Source organism: Balaenoptera borealis (genome assembly GCF_965194805.1).
Source record: "Balaenoptera borealis genome assembly, chromosome: 8".
Lineage (NCBI taxonomy): Eukaryota > Metazoa > Chordata > Mammalia > Artiodactyla > Balaenopteridae > Balaenoptera > Balaenoptera borealis.
Window position 1 is genome coordinate 116780340 of NC_138865.1, and position 18276 is coordinate 116798615.

The 18276-nt window shown below is 59.5% G+C and overlaps 1 protein-coding gene across 2 annotated transcripts in view; it reads left to right on the plus strand.

Moving 5' to 3' along the window:
- HMCN2 (hemicentin 2) overlaps positions 1–18276 on the plus strand; it is a 154877-nt gene that overhangs the window by 67207 nt on the left and 69394 nt on the right. The window contains exons 23-36 of one of the 2 annotated variants that reach the window (XM_082400654.1): positions 1696–1823; positions 3979–4233; positions 4891–4977; positions 8303–8497; positions 9458–9588; positions 9900–10053; positions 10477–10603; positions 11802–11956; positions 12935–13213; positions 14716–14997; positions 15654–15762; positions 15993–16162; positions 17037–17191; positions 17633–17729. In XM_082400654.1, the coding sequence (XP_082256780.1) occupies positions 1696–1823; positions 3979–4233; positions 4891–4977; positions 8303–8497; positions 9458–9588; positions 9900–10053; positions 10477–10603; positions 11802–11956; positions 12935–13213; positions 14716–14997; positions 15654–15762; positions 15993–16162; positions 17037–17191; positions 17633–17729 (2324 nt within the window). The remainder of the gene's footprint in view (positions 1–1695; positions 1824–3978; positions 4234–4890; positions 4978–8302; positions 8498–9457; positions 9589–9899; positions 10054–10476; positions 10604–11801; positions 11957–12934; positions 13214–14715; positions 14998–15653; positions 15763–15992; positions 16163–17036; positions 17192–17632; positions 17730–18276) is intronic. The other variant, XM_082400653.1, reaches the window with a different exon arrangement.

Sequence of the window (18276 nt, forward strand, 5' to 3'; positions counted from 1 at the left end):
CCTAAATGTTTAAATGCCCACCAAAAGGAGAACAAATTAATCCAATTGTGGTACAATCACACAACAGGCTACTATACAACAGTGAAAAATGAATGAATTAGACCCACACACATACACGTGATGCCATTTATATAAGAGTTTTAAACGATGCAAAACTGCATTGCGTATTGTTATGGATGCACTGTCGTCACCATGACAACAGCTGACCTTTGTTGAATACGCCTCTGTTCCAGGCACTGTGCTGTGAATTAGGTCTTTCAGTACTCTGGACAACCCTATGAGGGATAAGTACCACTGTTGTCTCTTTTTTCCAAAAGGAGACAACTGAGGCACAGAAAGGTTAAGTGACTTGCCCAGCCTCACACAGCAAGCACATGGCAGAACAGCGTCGGACCTAGTTGTCCCAGCCCAGTGCCTGGGCTCTAGAGACCACTGCCTGGTGTATCATTCACAACTGTCCTCAGAGAACTTGCCCCAGGTGCCTGCTGGTGGCTCAGGGCAAACTGGACAAAGGGTTTGCTGGGTAGGGGGATTACAAGCCCACTTTACAGATGGGGAGACAGAAGACCAGCAGGGAAAAGCTAGTCACCCGTGGTTGTCCAGAGAGTCAATTGCCAGCAATATTGACCTGTTTAATAAGTGCATGTCCAGCACTTGGCTTGCACTGGCTTGGGAGGTGGGGGCTATTGTCATCCCCGTTTGGCAGAGGAGGAATCTGAGACTCAGCAGAGAGGGGAGTGGAGACCAGGACTGGAGCCCAGCTGTACCCTGATGAGCATAGGCGGGGGAGGGGCTGGCCCTTGGAGGTTACCACCCCCACTCCCCGCCCCCGTGCCAGCTGCTTGCACTTGGGGCCCTGCTGTGGCCAGTGGCCGCAGCTGCCCACCCAGTTCTATGGTGGCAGGGGCTGCACAGAGCCAGCACATGTGGGCTGGTGACATCATATCTGCAGGGGCCCCCTGGGGTCCAGCCCAGCTGCAGGAGCCTGGCTGGGGGTCCCAGATCCCTGTGGGATGGGGGCCAGGTGACTTCAGCAAGGTGGGCCAGGTTGGGGAACGCAGCGATGGGGGACCTCTACAGCTTCCTCCTGAGGGCCCAATACAGCGCCGGACAACAGGACACTGAAAAGCCCTGGATTCAGAGCCTGGCCAGACCTGGCACTTAGATGCAGAGGGCCTCTGGGCTGCAGCTTCTCCCTGGAAGCTGTGGGGGGGGCCTCCAAATGAGGCCTCATCCCCCCTCTCACGGCAGAGTCAAGAACGGTAGGCGTGTGCATTAGAGGAGGGGGAGTTACTGGCGACTAGGTACCAGGCCCTGGGCTGAGCCCACGTGGAATCTGTTCACCAGCCTCAGCCACAGAACTTCTTAATATGCCCATTTTACAGATGAGGAAATGGAGGCTCCGAGAGGTGAAGGGACTTGCTTCACCCAGCTGGGAAGGGTTCAAAGTTAAACCCAGCCAGCGGACTCCTAGCCTAGTGCTCTTTGTCTGTTATGCCAGTTGGAGGGGACCTGGCCTTGGCCTGGTGGTTTGGGGGAGGCAGGGCAGGGGGAGGAGTGAAGGGTGGGTGGCGGACACTGCCTCAGTCCTGGCAGGCTTCCTGGAGGAGGCAGCTGGTTCAAGTTGGGTCTTGAGGCCTTTCCAGCAGAGGTGGGGTCGGTTGGGGTCTTAACCAGTGCCCCTCACTCCCACAGGCATCGCCTCCTCCCATCGGGCTCCCTGCATCTGGCCCAGGCCCAGGTGAGTGACAGCGGCCTCTACGAATGCACAGCCAGTAACCCTGCGGGTTCCGCTGCTCGGTACTACATCCTCAGGGTGCAAGGTAAGGCCCTGGCTGGCAGCCTCTGTGTCACACCGCTCCCCCAAACCCCCATCTTTCTTAGGCCTCTCGTGCCCCTCCCCCATCTCCACGCCAGGCTCTGTCACCTCTTCATGGCCCTCCAGTGTTTCTTCCATCAACTCTATTTCCTGTCTTTTTCAAGCCTTTATCTCTCCTTCTCCTCACCCCCCTTCTTCCCCTCTCCTGCACCCCTTGGTTGAGCCCGGAGAGGCTGTTCAGAGGCCCCCTGAGAGCAGAGGGCAGGGCCCCGTGGCGATGGGGACTTGGGCGTTGGGAGGGGGACCCACGGAGGGGGTTCTGGTTCCTGGCTCGGGTGGGGGCCCAGGAGTGCGTGTTCACCTGGGTGTCCAGGTTGCATTCACAGAAGCCACCCAGTGGAGTCACTCCACCAAAGAGGCGGGGACCTTGTCATCTGCAGGAGCGCGGGGATGAGTTGTCTGAGACAGGGGTCCTCTGACTGCAGCCCTCAGCCACTACTGACCTACGTGCCGTTTTCATGTGGCCCACGAGTGAAGAATGATGTCTACGTTTTTAAATGATTGGGGGAAGAAAGACAAATAATGTGACATATGAAAATTATATGGAATTCAGGTTTCAGTGTCCATAAATACAAACTTTATTGGAGTGCCACCACACGCGTTCAGTTACGTAGCGTCTGTGGCTGCTTTCATGCCGTGATGGCAGAGTTGAGTAGTTGAGACAGAGACCATCTGGTCTGCAAAGCCTTTTCAGAAAAAGCCCTTTCCAGAAAAAGCCAACCCCTGATCTAAGCTGACTCCCCATTTTACAGGTGGACAGGCTGAGGTTCAGAGAGGGAGGGGCTCAAAGCTTCGCTATGAGTTTGCGTGAGCGTGGGAGAGAAACAGAGAAGCAGGAAGCAGGGCGATGAGCAGGGCCTCAGAGTCGGCAGAGCTGGGTTTGAATGCTGACTCTGCCACGGACTGGCTGTGTGACCTTAGGCCAGCTGCTTGGCTTCTCTGAGCCTTGGATTCTTCTTCTATAGAGTGGAGGCAATAATGCCTATCCCATAGTTGTCAGAAAGGGTATCGATGACATCAGGCACTCAGCACGGTGGAAACTGCTGTTGTTTTTAGCAAGTGTTTTTAGGGGGGTGGCGGGCAGGGCATGTACACCCTCGTGCTCCTGGACAGCAAGGCTCTGGGCTCCGGGTGGGGGAGCTGATCTCTGCCCAGGGGCCAGCTTCCATAGATGGTCTTATCTTCGGGCTCCTACTCTGAAGCTGGGAAGGGAGTGGGTGTCCTCAGCTTCCCCCGAGGGCCCAGGACACTTGTCCTCGTCTTCGAGAATTCTCCTGGGCTCAGCCTTGGGGCCGGTCCAGCTCCTATGAGCTGACGCAGTGGGTGACTCTGGTCAAGTCACACAACCTTTCTGAGCCTCAGTTTCTTCATCTGCAAAATGGACATAGCATCACCCACCCCGTAGGAGGGACCAACTGGGATGGAGGATGGGAAAGTTGCTTGAAAAACACAAATGCGGAAGAAACAATACCCACTATCCTCCCCAAGCCAGGAAAGGGAAAGAGCGAGCCGGGAACCCTGAGAGTGAGTCTAGCCGCAATGTTTTAGGCCCCACTGTGGAGCAGGCTCTATGCTGGCTGCTCTAGTGCTGCATCTCATTTCATCCCAGGGCTTCTTTGCGAGGAGGGGAAACCGAGGCTCCAGCCAGTGCGGGGTCCTGTGGCCGAGAGGGGCAGCGCTGGGATTTGAACCTCCCCTTCTGTGCATGCTGCCCCCTGGGCCTCAATGTCCCCATCCGGCACTGAGCTGGTGTTTCCCAGCTGGTGGTTCTCAAATGGTGCTGGGTGCAAGCCTGGGGGTAGGGATGGGGGTGGGGGCTGGGGAGGGGTGGGGTGGGGAGTAAGCTGAGCACGGAGGAGCGATTCTTTGATGGCAACACGTGTGTTCAAGGAAAAGGCTGATTCTACTCTTGCGGGGGGGGGGTCCACACGGGATGTCCTACTATCAGTCGCTCCCCACAATGACGATTTCTGCTGGCTGGCGACGTCCAGGGGTGTGGGGAGCCCTGCAGCAGGCCGGGCCCTCTCTGTAAGTCTAGGCTCTGTGACTCCCTCCACCCGGGGCCCCTGCCTTGACACCCCTCCCCGTGGCCCTGTTAGTGCCCCCCCAGGTGCAGCAGGGCCCGCGGGTCCTGAAGGCACTGGTGGGAGAGGCTCTGGACCTGAACTGCGTGGCCGAGGGCAACCCGGAGCCCCAGCTGACCTGGTCCAAGGATGGGGTGGCCCTGCAGGGCGGGGGGCCCGAGGGCTCCGTCCACTTCATGGCCATCCGAACCTCGGACGCTGGGACGTACCGCTGTGAGGCCTCCAGCAGCGCTGGGCTGGATGCGTGGGAGCTGGAGCTCAGGGTGCTGGGTGAGTCTCCCCCGAACCCCCAGAGCTCACCTCCCCACTCCTTCCCCAGCAGCAGCCTGGGCTTCTGAGCTGCTGGAGCCCTTCCTTCCTCCCAGCCCCCGAAGCCGTGTCGGGCCGCTTTCACCAGCCCTGGGGGGGCTCCGTCCTCGGGGTGGGGTGCAGGCGCCGTGAGGTGGTGATTGAAGAGCAGCGGGCCAGCTTCTCCCGCTTTCCAGCTGGACAACCATCGGCCAGTCATTTGCACTGTCTGACCCTGTAACATGGGTCCAGTAACATGTGAGGGGTCAGTGAGAGAATGTGTGTGAAGTGCCTGGTGCATAGAAAGTTCTGGATCCCTGGTGCTAGCATTTTCACTATGATGAATTTGAAACACACTCAGAGGAGGCAGGGCAGGACGATCCTGAGCTCAGCCCCCTGAGCCCGCGGGGTCGTGCGTGGCACTGGGGGCTGTTCCATGGACCACCCTGCAGGGGGTGAGCTGGAGCCATGGCCCTGACTCTCCCTGAGGCTGAGGGCTGGAACGCGGGGCTTGTACCCTCTTATTCCAGCTGGGGTTCTGGATGGGAATGCCCCCTCCACCAGCCCTGGGCTCCTGGTGGGGGGAGCATCAGGCTTTGGGTTTGGGCGTGTGAGTGTGGCCGCATTACCTTCCACCAGAGCCGCCATACTGGGGGGCCGATGAGACCAGTGGCCTGCTGGAGAGGGTAGCAGGAGAGAACGCCAGCTTGCCGTGCCCTGCCAGAGGTGAGGCTGGGCCCTGGGCGGGCTGGGAGGGGGAGAAAACCCACCCAAGTTTCAGCGCCCTGGGTCACTGTGGGCAGTGCGCGTGGGTATGGAGGCTTATGGGGTCCCCACTCCTGCCCAGGACCATGCCAGGCACTTCATCCCATCAACAGCCCTATAGGATGGGTATTAGCATTAGCCCTTTTTTTTTTTTTTTTAATTAGGGGCAATTTAAGCCCAGAGCGGTTAAGAGGGTTGCCTGAGGTCACAGCCAGGAGGTGACTCACGGAGTATAATCTGCTTTAACCCCAGCCCCGAGCAGTGCCCGTTAAACCCTGGGCCCCTCTGCGACTGGAGATTGTAACAGCTGGGGCTGAGGAAGGCCCCAGGGTCCTAGGATCGGTGCTTGGTGGCCCCTGCCTCTCCCCGAGCCCCAGGCTTTCTCACAGGACATGGATTCATGCCGTGCTGGGCAAACCAGTCCTTTGGGACCCCCTTTGGGCTACAGCACAGTGTGGGGTCGAGATAGCCACCCCTGGGTCAATTGCCTGGTGCCGGGCAGTTCACACCTCCTTCCTGAGCCTCAGTTTTCCCAGCTGTCCAGTGGGGTCACACCTGTCCCTCCACACAGGGCTGCTGTGAAGGCCCAGGGGACAACAGAAAGTTTAGGTCCCAGCACCATGCCTGGCACACAGTAGGAGCTTGGGGAGATGTGTTGAATGGATTCTACTTTTCTGTAAAATCTCCCTGCGGCACCCAGTGGATCCCACTGGCTGCCAGAGTTGCTTCTGGCTTTGGGTCAAAATGGCCAAAATGTCTCCCCTGTGCGTGAATGGTGCTGTCTAGAAGGGCAGGTGTCTGGGTGTCTAAGAAGCAAGTGGTAGCTTACAAAGAGCCTGGCAGGAGCCAGGAGAGCTGGTTCTAGTCTGCACTGCACCTCCTCATGCCACGGGACCCAGAAGGCCTTGGAATGGGACAGAGGGAGGGCCAGGTAGGAGGCAGGTGGGAGCAGACCACCTGGAGGGGCCATCGTCCCGCTCTTGACCAGGGCGCCACCTTGTGTCAGTATCTGGTAACAGCAAGGAACCTGTAGAGCCCTCCCGGGACATGGGAGGTGGGAGGTGGGACCACCAGCCCCGGCCTCCTGCCCTGATACCCCACAGTCACTCACAACCCCTGCATCATCCCTGGTCAGCCAGGGGCCTGTCCTCTGGGCCTGACTTCAGCCAAGTCAGCATAAGCCAAGTCCTCTCCATCAAAACTGCCTGTCCCCGCCCCGCGCCACACCCCACCCCCCTTGGCCTTCTCTCTTTCAAGCAGGTGGCTGCCCGGTGGGCAGTGTTGGGCGCTGGTATTCACCAGCCATGTGACCTTGGGCTCGGAGGGCTCTGAGGGAGAAAGGAGAAAGCCTGGAGCACCAGAGGGCGTGACCCATGGGAGCCCTGGTACCTGCAGTGGGTGGCACCATCCGCCTCCTCCTCGTGGGGTGGGACAGAGGCCAGGAGCCTGGCCACCAACTTGCTGGTGATTTTGGACATTGCTCCTCTCTTGGTCCCTGTAAAATGGGAGTGGAGGCAAGATGAGTGATTTTTCAGCGGCAGCCCTGAGTCCCTGGAGTCTTCCCGTCACAGAGCAGTGGTGCAGTTCTGTGTGGTTAGAGCTCGTTTAGGGGTTAGATGTTTGCATTTAAAAAAAAAAAAAAAAAAGCTTCTGGGGTTCAAAACTCAATACTCCTCAAGGCCGGCAGCTCTGAAGTCCTGGTCTCTGGGTGGTGGGAGGATGGGCTGGGGCCTTTGGGAAAAGATGAGGAGCTGGGAGGGGCATGTGTGTGTCTGTGGGGTGTATGTGTGTATGTTGTGTGTATGTGTTCACACATGTGTCTCCATGGTGGGGAGCAGCTGGGACACTCCAGCAGGCATCCTGGGCAGGCACAGAGGAAACGGCAGAGGGTTCTATGAGAAAACAGACACAGAGGATTAAGTAGCCCAAAGATCGCAGAGCATGGGTGGCCCTCCTTTTCCCTCAGGGCCAGCGGGCAGAGTCCCCAGCACTTAAGCAGGAGCAGTCAGTACCGGGTGGGGTGGGGCAGGGGCCCTCCCGATCGAGACGACACCCAGGATGCCTTGGAGGTGCCCCATCTTGATCGCAGCCCCATTCCCCCCAGATGGGGTGTCTCACCCGTCCCTCCGAAGGTGAGGATAAAAGAGCAAGTGAGGCAGAGAGAATGTGCTTCCAAAGAGCCCCGAGCTGCCAGGGGAGTCGGCAGATCAAGTGGAGGTGTGGTGCATGATAACTGGTATCTAGCAACGATTATGACCCCGATGGGGGGTGACGGAGGGGCTGCAGGCTGCCCTCCTATTCGGTGCTAGCAGAGGTAGAAAGGCAGGTGAGGGCCCAGCAGGCAGGGCAGTGGGTAAGGGCTGCCCTTGTCCTGAGATCACTCAGCAAGTCTGCAGAGTTGGGGCTCACGTGACCCAGGCCCAGCTGCGACCACTGGGCGCCATGCCTCATGGGCACGTGTGCTGCTTGGAATGCTGGATCATTCCTTCAACACCGACCTGAGGACCTACCGTGTGCCCTGGCCCAGTGGGGCAGCCGTTCATCCTGCACCCACTGTGCGCCGGGCCGTGTGAGCCGACAGGCTGGTGGCAGAGCCAGACGCTGCACAGTCCGACGTGAGGAGTGTCGGAGAAGGGCCTCCAGGGGGACTGCGGCGCTCACGGTGGGGCTAGGGGTGTGTGGCCAGCGGTGCCCGCCTCGTGCCTGTGAGGGGAAGCACAGCCCGGTCCACCTGGGGCCTCCACCGTTTATGCGCGGATCCGATGGGACAATATGGGTACTGAGCACGGCGGGCTCATTCATTCATGTAGCACCTACTGTGTGCCAGGCGCTGGGCTTGCAGCTGGGGGTGCAGCAGGGAACAAAGCAAAGACTTCGGACCTTGTGGGGGGAGACAGACAATAGACCAAAAAAAAAAAAAAAAAAAGGTCCAAAGAAGTGCATCTTATGTACGTTAGAAAGTTGGAGATGGCAGGCAAAAGGCGAAACACAGGGCGGGCGGGTGAGGGGGCTGGGAGTGCAGATGAGGTGGGGCCTCTGCTAAGGGAACCAGAAAAGGCTCTGGCCCCTGTGCCTGTGGCCCACGGGCCGCTGGGAGGCCGTGTGGACGCCAGCACCGGGTGAGGAGGTAGCAGGTGTGTGAGCACCTGCTTCTCCAGGGGCTGCTCCTCCAGCCTGGGGGGCAGGGAGGTACCTGAGACCCGCCCCCGGGAGGGTCAGCAACACGGGGGTGGGGGCAGCGTGGGTGTGGACAGGGTTTCGCGCTGATGACTCTGTGCCCTGCCAGGGACGCCCAAGCCGCAGGTCACGTGGCGGAGGGGCCCGTCCTCAGAGCCCCTGCGTGGCCGGCCGGGCCTGGCAGTGCTGGAGGAAGGCTCTCTGTTTCTGGCCTCCGTCTCTCCCACGGACGGTGGAGACTACGAGTGTCAGGCCACCAACGAGGCGGGCTCCGCATCCAGGAGAGCCAAGCTGGTAGTCCGTGGTGAGCAGGGGCCCCGGAGCTGGGGAACGGCTTGTACACACCTCCCAGTGGTACCCATGGATGCCGGGGTAGGGCAGCGCCAGCTCCCCAGCCCGAGCGCTCACCGCAGGGGCAGGGTCTTGCCCTCCCCCACCGCGTGCTTGTTGGGGAGGGCTTGGGGGTGTTAGGAAAGTGGCAGGTTGAATGGACATCCCCTTCCCCAGAGAGAGCCCCACAGAGACAGTGTAAGGAGAAGAACCTGAAACTCCATAAATGGCTTTAAAATGGTCTAGTAGTGAATTTATTTTAGAAGGCTCACTGATGGCAAAGGAGAGTCCCAAAGCCCACCTCCCGCTGAAGCTGCTGAAACTACCCAAGGCTCCTGTTCTTCCCTGCAGCAGGAAGAGCTTCCCACAGCTCCTGCCCCGTACCCCTCCCCCCGCCCCTGGTGCTGTGTGCAGGGGGAGGGGGGCCCGTCTCCTTCACACGGGCTCATGGAGGGGGTCTTATGGTTCCTAGGGAGCACCTTCCGCCTCCCTGGAACCAGCCACCCCAGCTTGCCGTGAAATGACCTGCCCGGGAAGTTTGTTTCAAAGACATACCTAGGCCCCATCTTCAGAGATTCTGACTCGGGGCGGGGAAGGGTACCCCCCTACGTGACCATGACAGCAGTTTGGGTGTAGAGCCAGATGGATCCCGGGGCTCCCGCATCTTACAAAGCTGAATGTCAGAGCCCGTAGACAGTTCCTGGGCACGACCAGCGCGAGGTCCCAGGGCGAGGCCGCTGTGGCCATTCCCAGGTCCACATGGCTCCTGATGGCCACATCAGGGGCTGGGGCGGGCATCCTGGAACCCCAGAATCTGGGGAAGGCCGGGAGTTGGGGCTGCCCGTCCAGGTGGGGAAGAATGGCCCATAAGGGGTCTGGGTGGCCGTGGCTGTCTTGGGGAGGGGGCAGCTCCTCTGCTTCTCCTTGCTCCAAGTGCCCCCCAGCATCCGGGAGAACGGGCACAGGGCCAACGTGTCAGGCATGGCCGGGCAGTCCCTGACGCTGGAGTGTGATGCAAATGGCTTTCCTGCCCCCGAGATCACGTGGCTCAAGGATGGGCAGCAGGTGGGTGTCCCCTGGGGTGGATGGGCTGTGGGTGGGATTTGGATAGGGTACAGACCTTCTGAACGGGTTCCTGCATGTGCCAGGTGTGGCGGGGAGGTGTGACAAGTGGCAGGTGTCTTTGGGGATGCACTGGGGCTCAGGGCCACGGAAGACCGTGGGCCCACGATGAAGCCTGAGGGGCTGCATGGTGGAGAGGGCATGGCACCGTTCTGGGAATCAGAAGCCCTGGGTTGCGGTCACCAACCAGCTCCCTGGGCCTCAGTTTCCTCATTGCTGATGGGGGTTGGGGGTGGCCAGACCCCGCTCACCAGCTCCCTCTGGCCTCTTCTGCCCAGATCCCCGAGGTGGACGGGGCCCGGGCCCTCCACTTTCCCAGGATCCAGGAGGGCGATTCTGGCCTCTACTCCTGCAGGGCCGAGAACCAGGCTGGGACTGCGCAGAGGGACTTCGATCTCCTCGTGCTCAGTGAGTGAGGCTGAGCCCTCCCAGCTCCCAAGTGTGTCTGGCCCTGCAGCCCCTCCCCTTTTAGGTGGGGCGGGGGAGGGAAACTGCCTGCTGGGAGCGAGGGGCATAGAGGGGCGCATGGCAGACCTGGTCCCTGTCTTCACAGAGCTATGGGGGCAGACATTAGACAATCACATCATTAGCCTTGTAATTACATTATGCGTCATGTATGTGCATTATGTGCTACGAAAGAGCAGTGCCGGCAGCTGAGGACGCACAGAGCAGGGGCCGATCCAGCCAGGGGTTTGGGGGAGCTTCCCATGAGGGCCGCGTAGGAGAAGGGAAGGGTGACCAGGCAGGGGTCCTGCACATGCAAAGGCCCTGCAGCAGGCGGGGCTTGCAGGGGTTAAGGATTTTTCTCCCCCCACCCTTTCTCGCCCCCAGTCCCACCTTCCGTGCTTGGAGCCGAGGCCGCTCAGGAGGTGCTGGGCCTGGCTGGTGTAGGGGTGGAGCTGGAGTGCCAGACCTCGGGGGTCCCCACGCCCCAGATGGAATGGACCAAGGATGGGCAGTGAGTGACCCCCGACGGGGAGTGTGAGGGTGGAGCCTCGGCCGGGGCTGGGGGAGAGGGCCTCTGGGGAGATGGAACTCTGCAGGGTTGGAGCTTGACAGGCATTGCCCGAGCCAGCCAGGGCCCAGGCAGAGGGCGGTGTGAGGCACACCTACCCCCCAGCCTGAGATCACCCAGGTGAGACCCCGCTTTCAAATGGCAGGGTTTTCTCATCACTTAGCCAGCCTTCCTTTCATTTTTTAAACTTTTTTTTTTTTTTTAAGCATGAAGTACCAAGATTCACAGCTCTTTTTAAAATATTTTATTTATTTATTTATTTATTTATTTATTTATTTATTTATTTTTGGCTGTGTTGGGTCTTCGTTTCTGTGTGAGGGCTTTCTCTAGTTGCGCAAGTGGGGGCCACTCTTCATCGCGGTGCGCGGGCCTCTCACTATCGTGGCCTCTCTTGTTGCGGAGCACAGGCTCCAGACGCGCAGGCTCAGCAATTGTGGCTCACGGGCCTAATCGCTCTGCGGCATGTGGGGTCCTCCCAGACCAGGGCCCGAACCCGTGTACCCTGCATTGGCAGGCAGATTCTCAACCACTGCGCCACCAGGGAAGCCCCTAAACTTTTTAAAAGGTGTTTTTTAAGGTATTTTAAATTTTAAGGAATCAATATGATGTTTACCACTCCAAAGTGCACAATTCAGTACACTGTGTTCAGTACTAAATACAAGTACATCCACAGTGTTGCACATCCGTCAGCTCTGTCTGGTTCCAGAACATTTCATCACCCCCAAAGGAGGCCTTATACCCATTAGCAGTCACTGCCCTGTTCCTCCCCCGCCCCAGCCCCTGGCAACCACTAACCTCTGTCTCTGTGAATTTCCCTATATTTCATATAAATTTCATGCAGCCATACATATGTAGTCTTTCGTGTCTGGCTTCTTTCACCTAGCGCACAGTTTTCGAGGTTTTTTCATGTTGTAGCAGGTTTCAGCACTTCATTCCTTTTAATGGCTGAACAATATTCCATTGTAGGGATGGACCACTTTTTGCTTATCTGTTTATCCATTGATGGGCACTTGGATTGTTGGTACCTTTCAGCGACTGTGAATCTTCCAGGCTTCCTTTTCCCAAGCAGCAAGCTCCCCTCTGTGTAGCCCGCCCCTGCCAGCTGGCCTTACTGACAGTCTTCTCTTGACCATCTTTCCAGACCTGTCCTAACGGGGGACCCTCGCATCCAGCTGCAGGAGGAAGGCCAGGTTCTCAGAATCACCACCAGTCACCTGGGGGATGAAGGGCGGTACCAGTGCGTGGCCTTCAGCCCAGCCGGCCAGCAGGCCAAGGACTTTCAGCTCAGAATCCACTGTGAGCCCAGCCCCTTCCCGGCCCCCACCATGGGCTGCCCACTGCATGGAGGGAAGACAAGGGCAGAAACGGGGGCCTATGAGGAGGGAGCCCCCCATCCAGTAAAGCTGGGGGGGCGGGGGGGTGGGATGGACCGGGAAGAACAGAGGGACTCTGGCCCAATGTTTCCCAAATCCCACTGTCCCCATCTGAGCTTCACAAGTTTTCCTATTCCTGATACCACTCAGGATGATTGTTTGTTTAAATCAAGTCACTTTTCTTTACACTGAAACTCATTTATGTAAAAGGATGTTTAATACATCAAAGGGAAGTGGGAACCAGGGCTGCTTGGCCTTCGTGGGAGGAAGCTGTGACAACAAATGCAACCAAAGAGGGATTTTGGAAGCCCTTAGGCGTGAGCTGCCTGCATGTGGTAAAAAGGGCAGAGTAGAAAGTTCTAGAAAGGTTACCAACATAGTCGCACCAAACGGCCTTTTCCTTTGTCGTAATCAGGCAGGAAGGAGATTTGGGGAGGGTGTAGCTGTTCTGTTACGAGCTGCATGCCCACGTGCCCTGAGGATCAGCTTAGGTACCACCCAAGGTGTGTGACCTGCCCCATAGGAACCCTGGATCCAGTTCGGCCCCTCGTTTTACAGATGGGGAGACTGAGCCCCCAGAGAGGGGAAGTGACCTATGCGGGTCATACAGCGAGTCAGAGGCAAAGTGGGGTCCAGAGCCTGACCTGTGGCCCCTCCCCTGCTTTCTGTGCCTCTTGTGATGGCCGGGCTTGCCCCCCACATTAGCATGTCCCTGGCGGGTATCTCCTGTCTGTCCCCAGAGCCCCCCGCCCCTCCTCCCACCCCTGCAGTAGAAACCTGTGACATGTGCGGGGCTTGTGGCCCGCAGACAGGTGCATGGGGCTGCAAGGGATGGGACACCAGCCACCTCGGTGCTGGGCAGGCTCCCTGTGATTGCCCCCCGCCCCCCCATTGTCCTCAGCACCTCCCACCATCTGGGGCTCCAACGAGACAAGTGAGGTGGCCGTCATGGAGGGCCACCCCATGCGGTTCCTGTGTGAAGCCCGAGGAGTGCCCACGCCTGACATCACCTGGTTCAAGGATGGGGACCCCCTGCTCCCTAGTGCCGGGGCCGTCTACACCAGGGGCGGCCGGCAGCTGCAGCTGGAGAGGGCCCAGGGCTCGGACACTGGCATCTACACCTGCAGGGCCAGCAACCCCATGGGGGTCATGGAGAAGGCCACCCGGCTGGAGGTTTTCGGTGAGCGGCCCGGGGTCGCAGCAGGAGCAGTGGTCAGCTGGGGCGAGCGGTGGGAGGGACTCTGGGCCGGGGTGGCCTCCGTCTGGCTCTAAAGGTGGGTGAGGTGAGCAGCCAGAGGCCCAGGAAAATGAGAATGAGGGGTTACCCAGGGAGAAGGGTCATCTCAGCTCATCCAGCCTTCCTCAGGCGGGTGAGGAAACCGACGCCAGGGGAAGGGCCTGTCTCGGGGCCCCAGCGGAGCCGAGTCGAGAATCCAGGTCTCCCCCTCGTGGTTTAGGGCTTCTCAGGAAATCGCGCCCACACCCCCATGACCACAGCTAATAACTGACTGCTCTTAACTAGCGTCTGTGGTCCAGACGCCCTGGGGCTCGTCACAGTGCTAGCTAATTTAATCACGGCACAGGGACTAGGGCCCTGGTCCCCCCACTCATGGGTGAGCGTGGTGGGCTATGGGGCTGGCCCAGGTCACCCCGCTGGGAGGTGAGAGGACCTGGTTCCTACCTCGAGGGTCTGACTTGTGCTCTGTTAACCTCAGCGTTGGCCTGCCTGGAGGGGCTTGGCTCTGAGGACATGTGAAGAACTCAGAGGACAGGGTGTGTGTAGGAGGGCAGGGATGGGTCTGAGCAGATGAAGTCTGAGAAGGCAGAATGCAGCCTGGTGGGGACATTCTGGTCCCTCTCGAGGAATCAGCTCCGGAGCTCTGGTCCCCAAAGATACAAAGGGCTTGGATGCTAGAGTCCTGGGGACCCCAAAGGGAAGTTGGGGTGTGTGGGGTCTACGGGCAGCCTCTGAGGTTGAGCCCAGCAGCCAACTCCGGGATTCTTATTCAGGGATCTGAGAACCTCCTGGAAATTGATGGAAAATGCACGTGTGTGTTTTCATTATATTTTCAGTGGGGCTAGTGACCCAGACAATGTTGAGAAGCCCATCCCGTTCCCTCATCGCCCCATGTCTCCTGGCAACGACTCTGTGGGCTTAGCAACTTGGGGGCCCTCCCCAAGGGGAAGAGAGAAGCCCCCCTCTGGCTACCTGCTTGGCCATCACTGGCTGAGTTAGGAGCCCCCAGAGGCTGGGCCGTCTGGGCTAGGGGCTGCTCGCTTCCTCAGGCCAGGGAGGGGACCAGTAGGAGGAGCAGAGGCTCTGGTCTTGGGCCCTGGGGAGCCCATCACTTTGGGTTCGGCGGATCTTGAGACCTACTGTGTGCAGATACCGAAGACGCACAGAGACAAGTGTTGTTCTGCTCAGGCTGAGCTCATGGGGTAGCAGGGTGTGGAGAGAGGATGCAGGCAGTGTAAGGGGTGTGGGGATGGCACCAAGGGGCAGAGGAGCCAGGGTGAGGGAGGCTTCCAGCCACGGTGCTGGGGGAGGCTCCCCGGAGGAGGTGATGTCTGAACAGGGGTTCCAGCTAGTGGAGGGGAGGAGAAGGCATTTCACATGGGTTGGGGTCTGTGAGGGACTTAACCAGGCTGCTGGTCCCTGAGCACCCCCTGCCTCTTCCCTAGTCCCGCCCACCATCGAGGGCGCTGGCGGAGGGCCCCGTGTGGTGAAGGCCGTGGCCGGGAGGCCCTTGGCGCTGGAGTGTGTGGCCAGAGGCCACCCACCCCCGACCCTCTCCTGGCACCACGAGGGGCTGCCCGTGGCGGAGAGCAATGGGACGTGGCTGGAGGCGGGCGGCGGCGTGCTGAGCCTGGAGAGCCTGGGGGAGGCGTCTGGAGGCCTGTACAGCTGCGTGGCCAGCAGCCCCGCCGGGGAGGCCGTGCTGCAGTACTCCGTGGAGGTGCAGGGTGAGCCCAGGCCTGCCCCACCCGAGTCACCTGGGCCGTGGACCCCTCCTCCCACGCCTAGTGTGTGCAGAGGGAATAGAAGTGACCAGTGTCCTGGATTGCATGAGACAGATAAGGGGACAGATGAGGACACTGCGACCTGGGCTGGGGCCCCTCAGGGATACAGGGTGGGCAGGGTTGATTCCCGGGATCAAGGGTCCCTGCTCCTGCCCATGACCCTGGGCCAGGTCATCCAGGGTGAAGGACACTGCTCTGCCTTCCAGGAGATGCTCCCAGTCAATGGGATGGACATTTATACCCTGAGGCCCAAAGCTGGGTGGTGGGCGCTGGTCCCGGGGATGGGTGGGTGGACCCTTCGCCTGCTTCTTCCATTTCACAGACACTTCACAGCCATTAACTCTGGATAAGGCAGGGAACAGGCAGACGGGACTCCTGAGCCCTGGGTCTGGTGGGAAGACATTGAATAAACAGACCAATCCTGTGGGGAGGCTGAACTTGGGTGGTCCTAGAAGGCCTTCTGGACGAGGGGCCGTTTATGGGAGTGCTTGAAGGGTGAGGTGAGGCTTGGGCCTGGCTCTGGCGGCACTGGGACTTGGGAGGGCTGTAGGCCGGGATTTCCTCAGCTCCAGACACCCAATGGTGGCTTCTGCCCACAGTGCCCCCGCAGCTCCTGTTGGCTGAAGGCTTGGGCCCGGTGACCACCCTCGTGGGACAGCCCCTGGACCTTCCCTGCCAGGCCTCAGGCTCCCCAGTGCCCACGATCCAGTGCGTATGGGGTGGTGGAGGCCAGAAGTGGGGGCCTGGGGGACAGGCAGAGAGCATGCTTTGGGGGTGGGTGGGGACGGGAGATGCTTCCCCTCCCAGGAGCATGAAAGAGGCCATGCAGCCAGGGACGTGGGAACGGGAGAGAGATGCTGCCTGGCCTCTTGGCCTGTCCTGTTGCCCCTACCTTCCCTAGCCTCAGGCTGACCTGTTCCCCTCCCCACACACCTTAGGTGGCTGCAGAATGGCCGCCCAGCCGAGGAGCTGGCCGGGGTGCAGCTGACCTCGCAGGGGACCACACTGCACATCGACCACGTGGAGCTGGACCACGCGGGCCTCTTCGCCTGCCAGGCCACCAATGAAGCGGGCACTGCAGGGGCTGAAGTGGAGTTGTCTGTGCACGGTGAGGGTGGCCTGGGGTTCTGGGGCAATGAGAGCCCAAGGATGCCGGGGTGGGTGAAGCAAGCCTGACAGACATGGGAAGGGCATGGAACTGGCCTTCTCTGGACAGCATTTCTGGTCTGGACTTCCCAGTTCCCCAAGACACAGGTGTGAGAGGGTAGTCTCAGCTGCTCACCACACTTGTCTACAGGCTTTCGATCCCCTCCCCAGCCTCCCCCCGACCCCGGCTTGCTCTCTTTATGCTGACCACGCTGAACTTCATTCAACTGTACGTTGGCTTTCTTACCTCCAGTCCTGCAAATGCTGTTCCCTCTGCCTGGAACATTCTTCCTCTTTGCCTGATTAGCTCCTCCCTATCTTTCAGGTCTGTCCTAAAAAACACCCCTTCCTCCAGGAAGCCCTCCTTGATTCCACCATGGTTATAATCTGCACTGCCCAGCCTCTCGTGGCCATGGCCCCCCACCTACTGTATTGGGATTTCTTGTTTGGCTGTTCATCTCCACTGCCCAGCTTGGGAGCTCTGAGGGCAGCACAGAACTTTCTCTGCTGTGTTCCTGTGCATAGTGCAGTGTGGGACACAGAGTAGATGCTCACTGCACATATGGGTGGATAATGGGTGGATGGATGATGGATGGATGGATGATGGATGGATGGATGATGAATGGGAGAATTTTAAAGGGAAAGACTAGCTCTGCCAGCTCTCAGTCTGGTGCTCTTTCCCCTAAGGCCAGGTGTCTGGAGGGTTGAGTGGGGGGAAGCTAGAGGCCAGCCCTGCAAGGCCACTCCCTCCCTCCCCAGGCATTGAAGAGGTTTCTGGGTGCCCACTGCACCCCTCCTGACCCTGACTGAGCCTCCCTGCCTCTCCCTCTGTCCAGAGCTCCCATCGGTGGTCATAGTTGGGGGTGAGAACATCACAGCCCCTTTCCTGCAGCCTGTGACCCTCCAATGTGCAGGGACTGGGGTCCCTACCCCAAGCCTCCGCTGGTGGAAGGATGGTGTGGCCCTGGCAGCCTCGGGGGGGAACCTGCAGGTACGTGCAAGGGCCCCAGGGCTGGCAGGCCAACCTTGCACAGGTGGAGGGGCTGCTTTTTAGTGGCCCCGGGGAGCCCAAGCGGAGCTCTGGCAGCCTGGGGGCAGGACAAACAGAGTCCACTCACCCTAGAAATGCTCAGTGGACCTTGGGGTGCTGGGTCTGAAGAAGGAAGGGAGCCCTAAGCCTAGTCCAAGTCCCCGGAGTTTGAGCTCCCAGAGGGAGAAAATGGGGGAGGGGAGTATCCCCAAGACCAGAGGGATCCCCTGGATTCCGAATGTGTGGCTCAGAGCTCCACCCGGAACCAAGCTTGTGCCCATGCCTCACGTCTCCTGCGCTGGGGTCAGCAGCAGCCTGGCCACTTGCCATGTCCCAGGGTTGCTCTGACCCCAGGCCCCACCCACATCCTGGCACACACCTGCCCTTCCTCCTCTCCACCAGATCGAGAAGGTGGACCTGAGGGACGAAGGCATCTACACTTGTGCTGCCACTAACCTGGCTGGGGAGAGCAGGAGGGACGTGGCGCTCAAGGTGTTGGGTGAGGATGTGGGTGGAGGCGGAGCCCGGGCCTGGGGTGGTGGGTGATTGAGGGCCCGCAGGGCTGCCGTGGGGGGTTGGGGACGGCTGGGGGTTCTAAAATTAATGTCACATACTTAACTTTAGAAGTAGAAAATCATTTGCTCCGGGGCCACTTTTGGTTGTTTTCTGCCGGATTTTCAGTGGACAGCCTTGTTCTCATTCATATTTATCTTTGCTTGTTCTATTCATTTGGGGGCTCATTTAGGTCCTTGTGTGTGTATATGGGCAAATCCTTGCCCTTGTCACTCCTCGTGACTGCCTGGGGTCCACCTCCCCGGTGTGCCTGATGCTGGCTGTTCCTGGGGGGTCAGACGCCAGGGTTGTCCTTGTTGCCCAGCCCACCTTGGGAAGGCTGGGTAGGGGCACTGAGTGACAAGGGGCACTTGTCACTCCTCGTGACTGCCTGGGGTCCACCTCCCCAGTGTGCCTGATGCTGGCTGTTCCTGGGGGGTCGGGCGCCAGGGTTGCCCTTGTTGCCCAGCCCACCTTGGGAAGGCTGGGGAGGG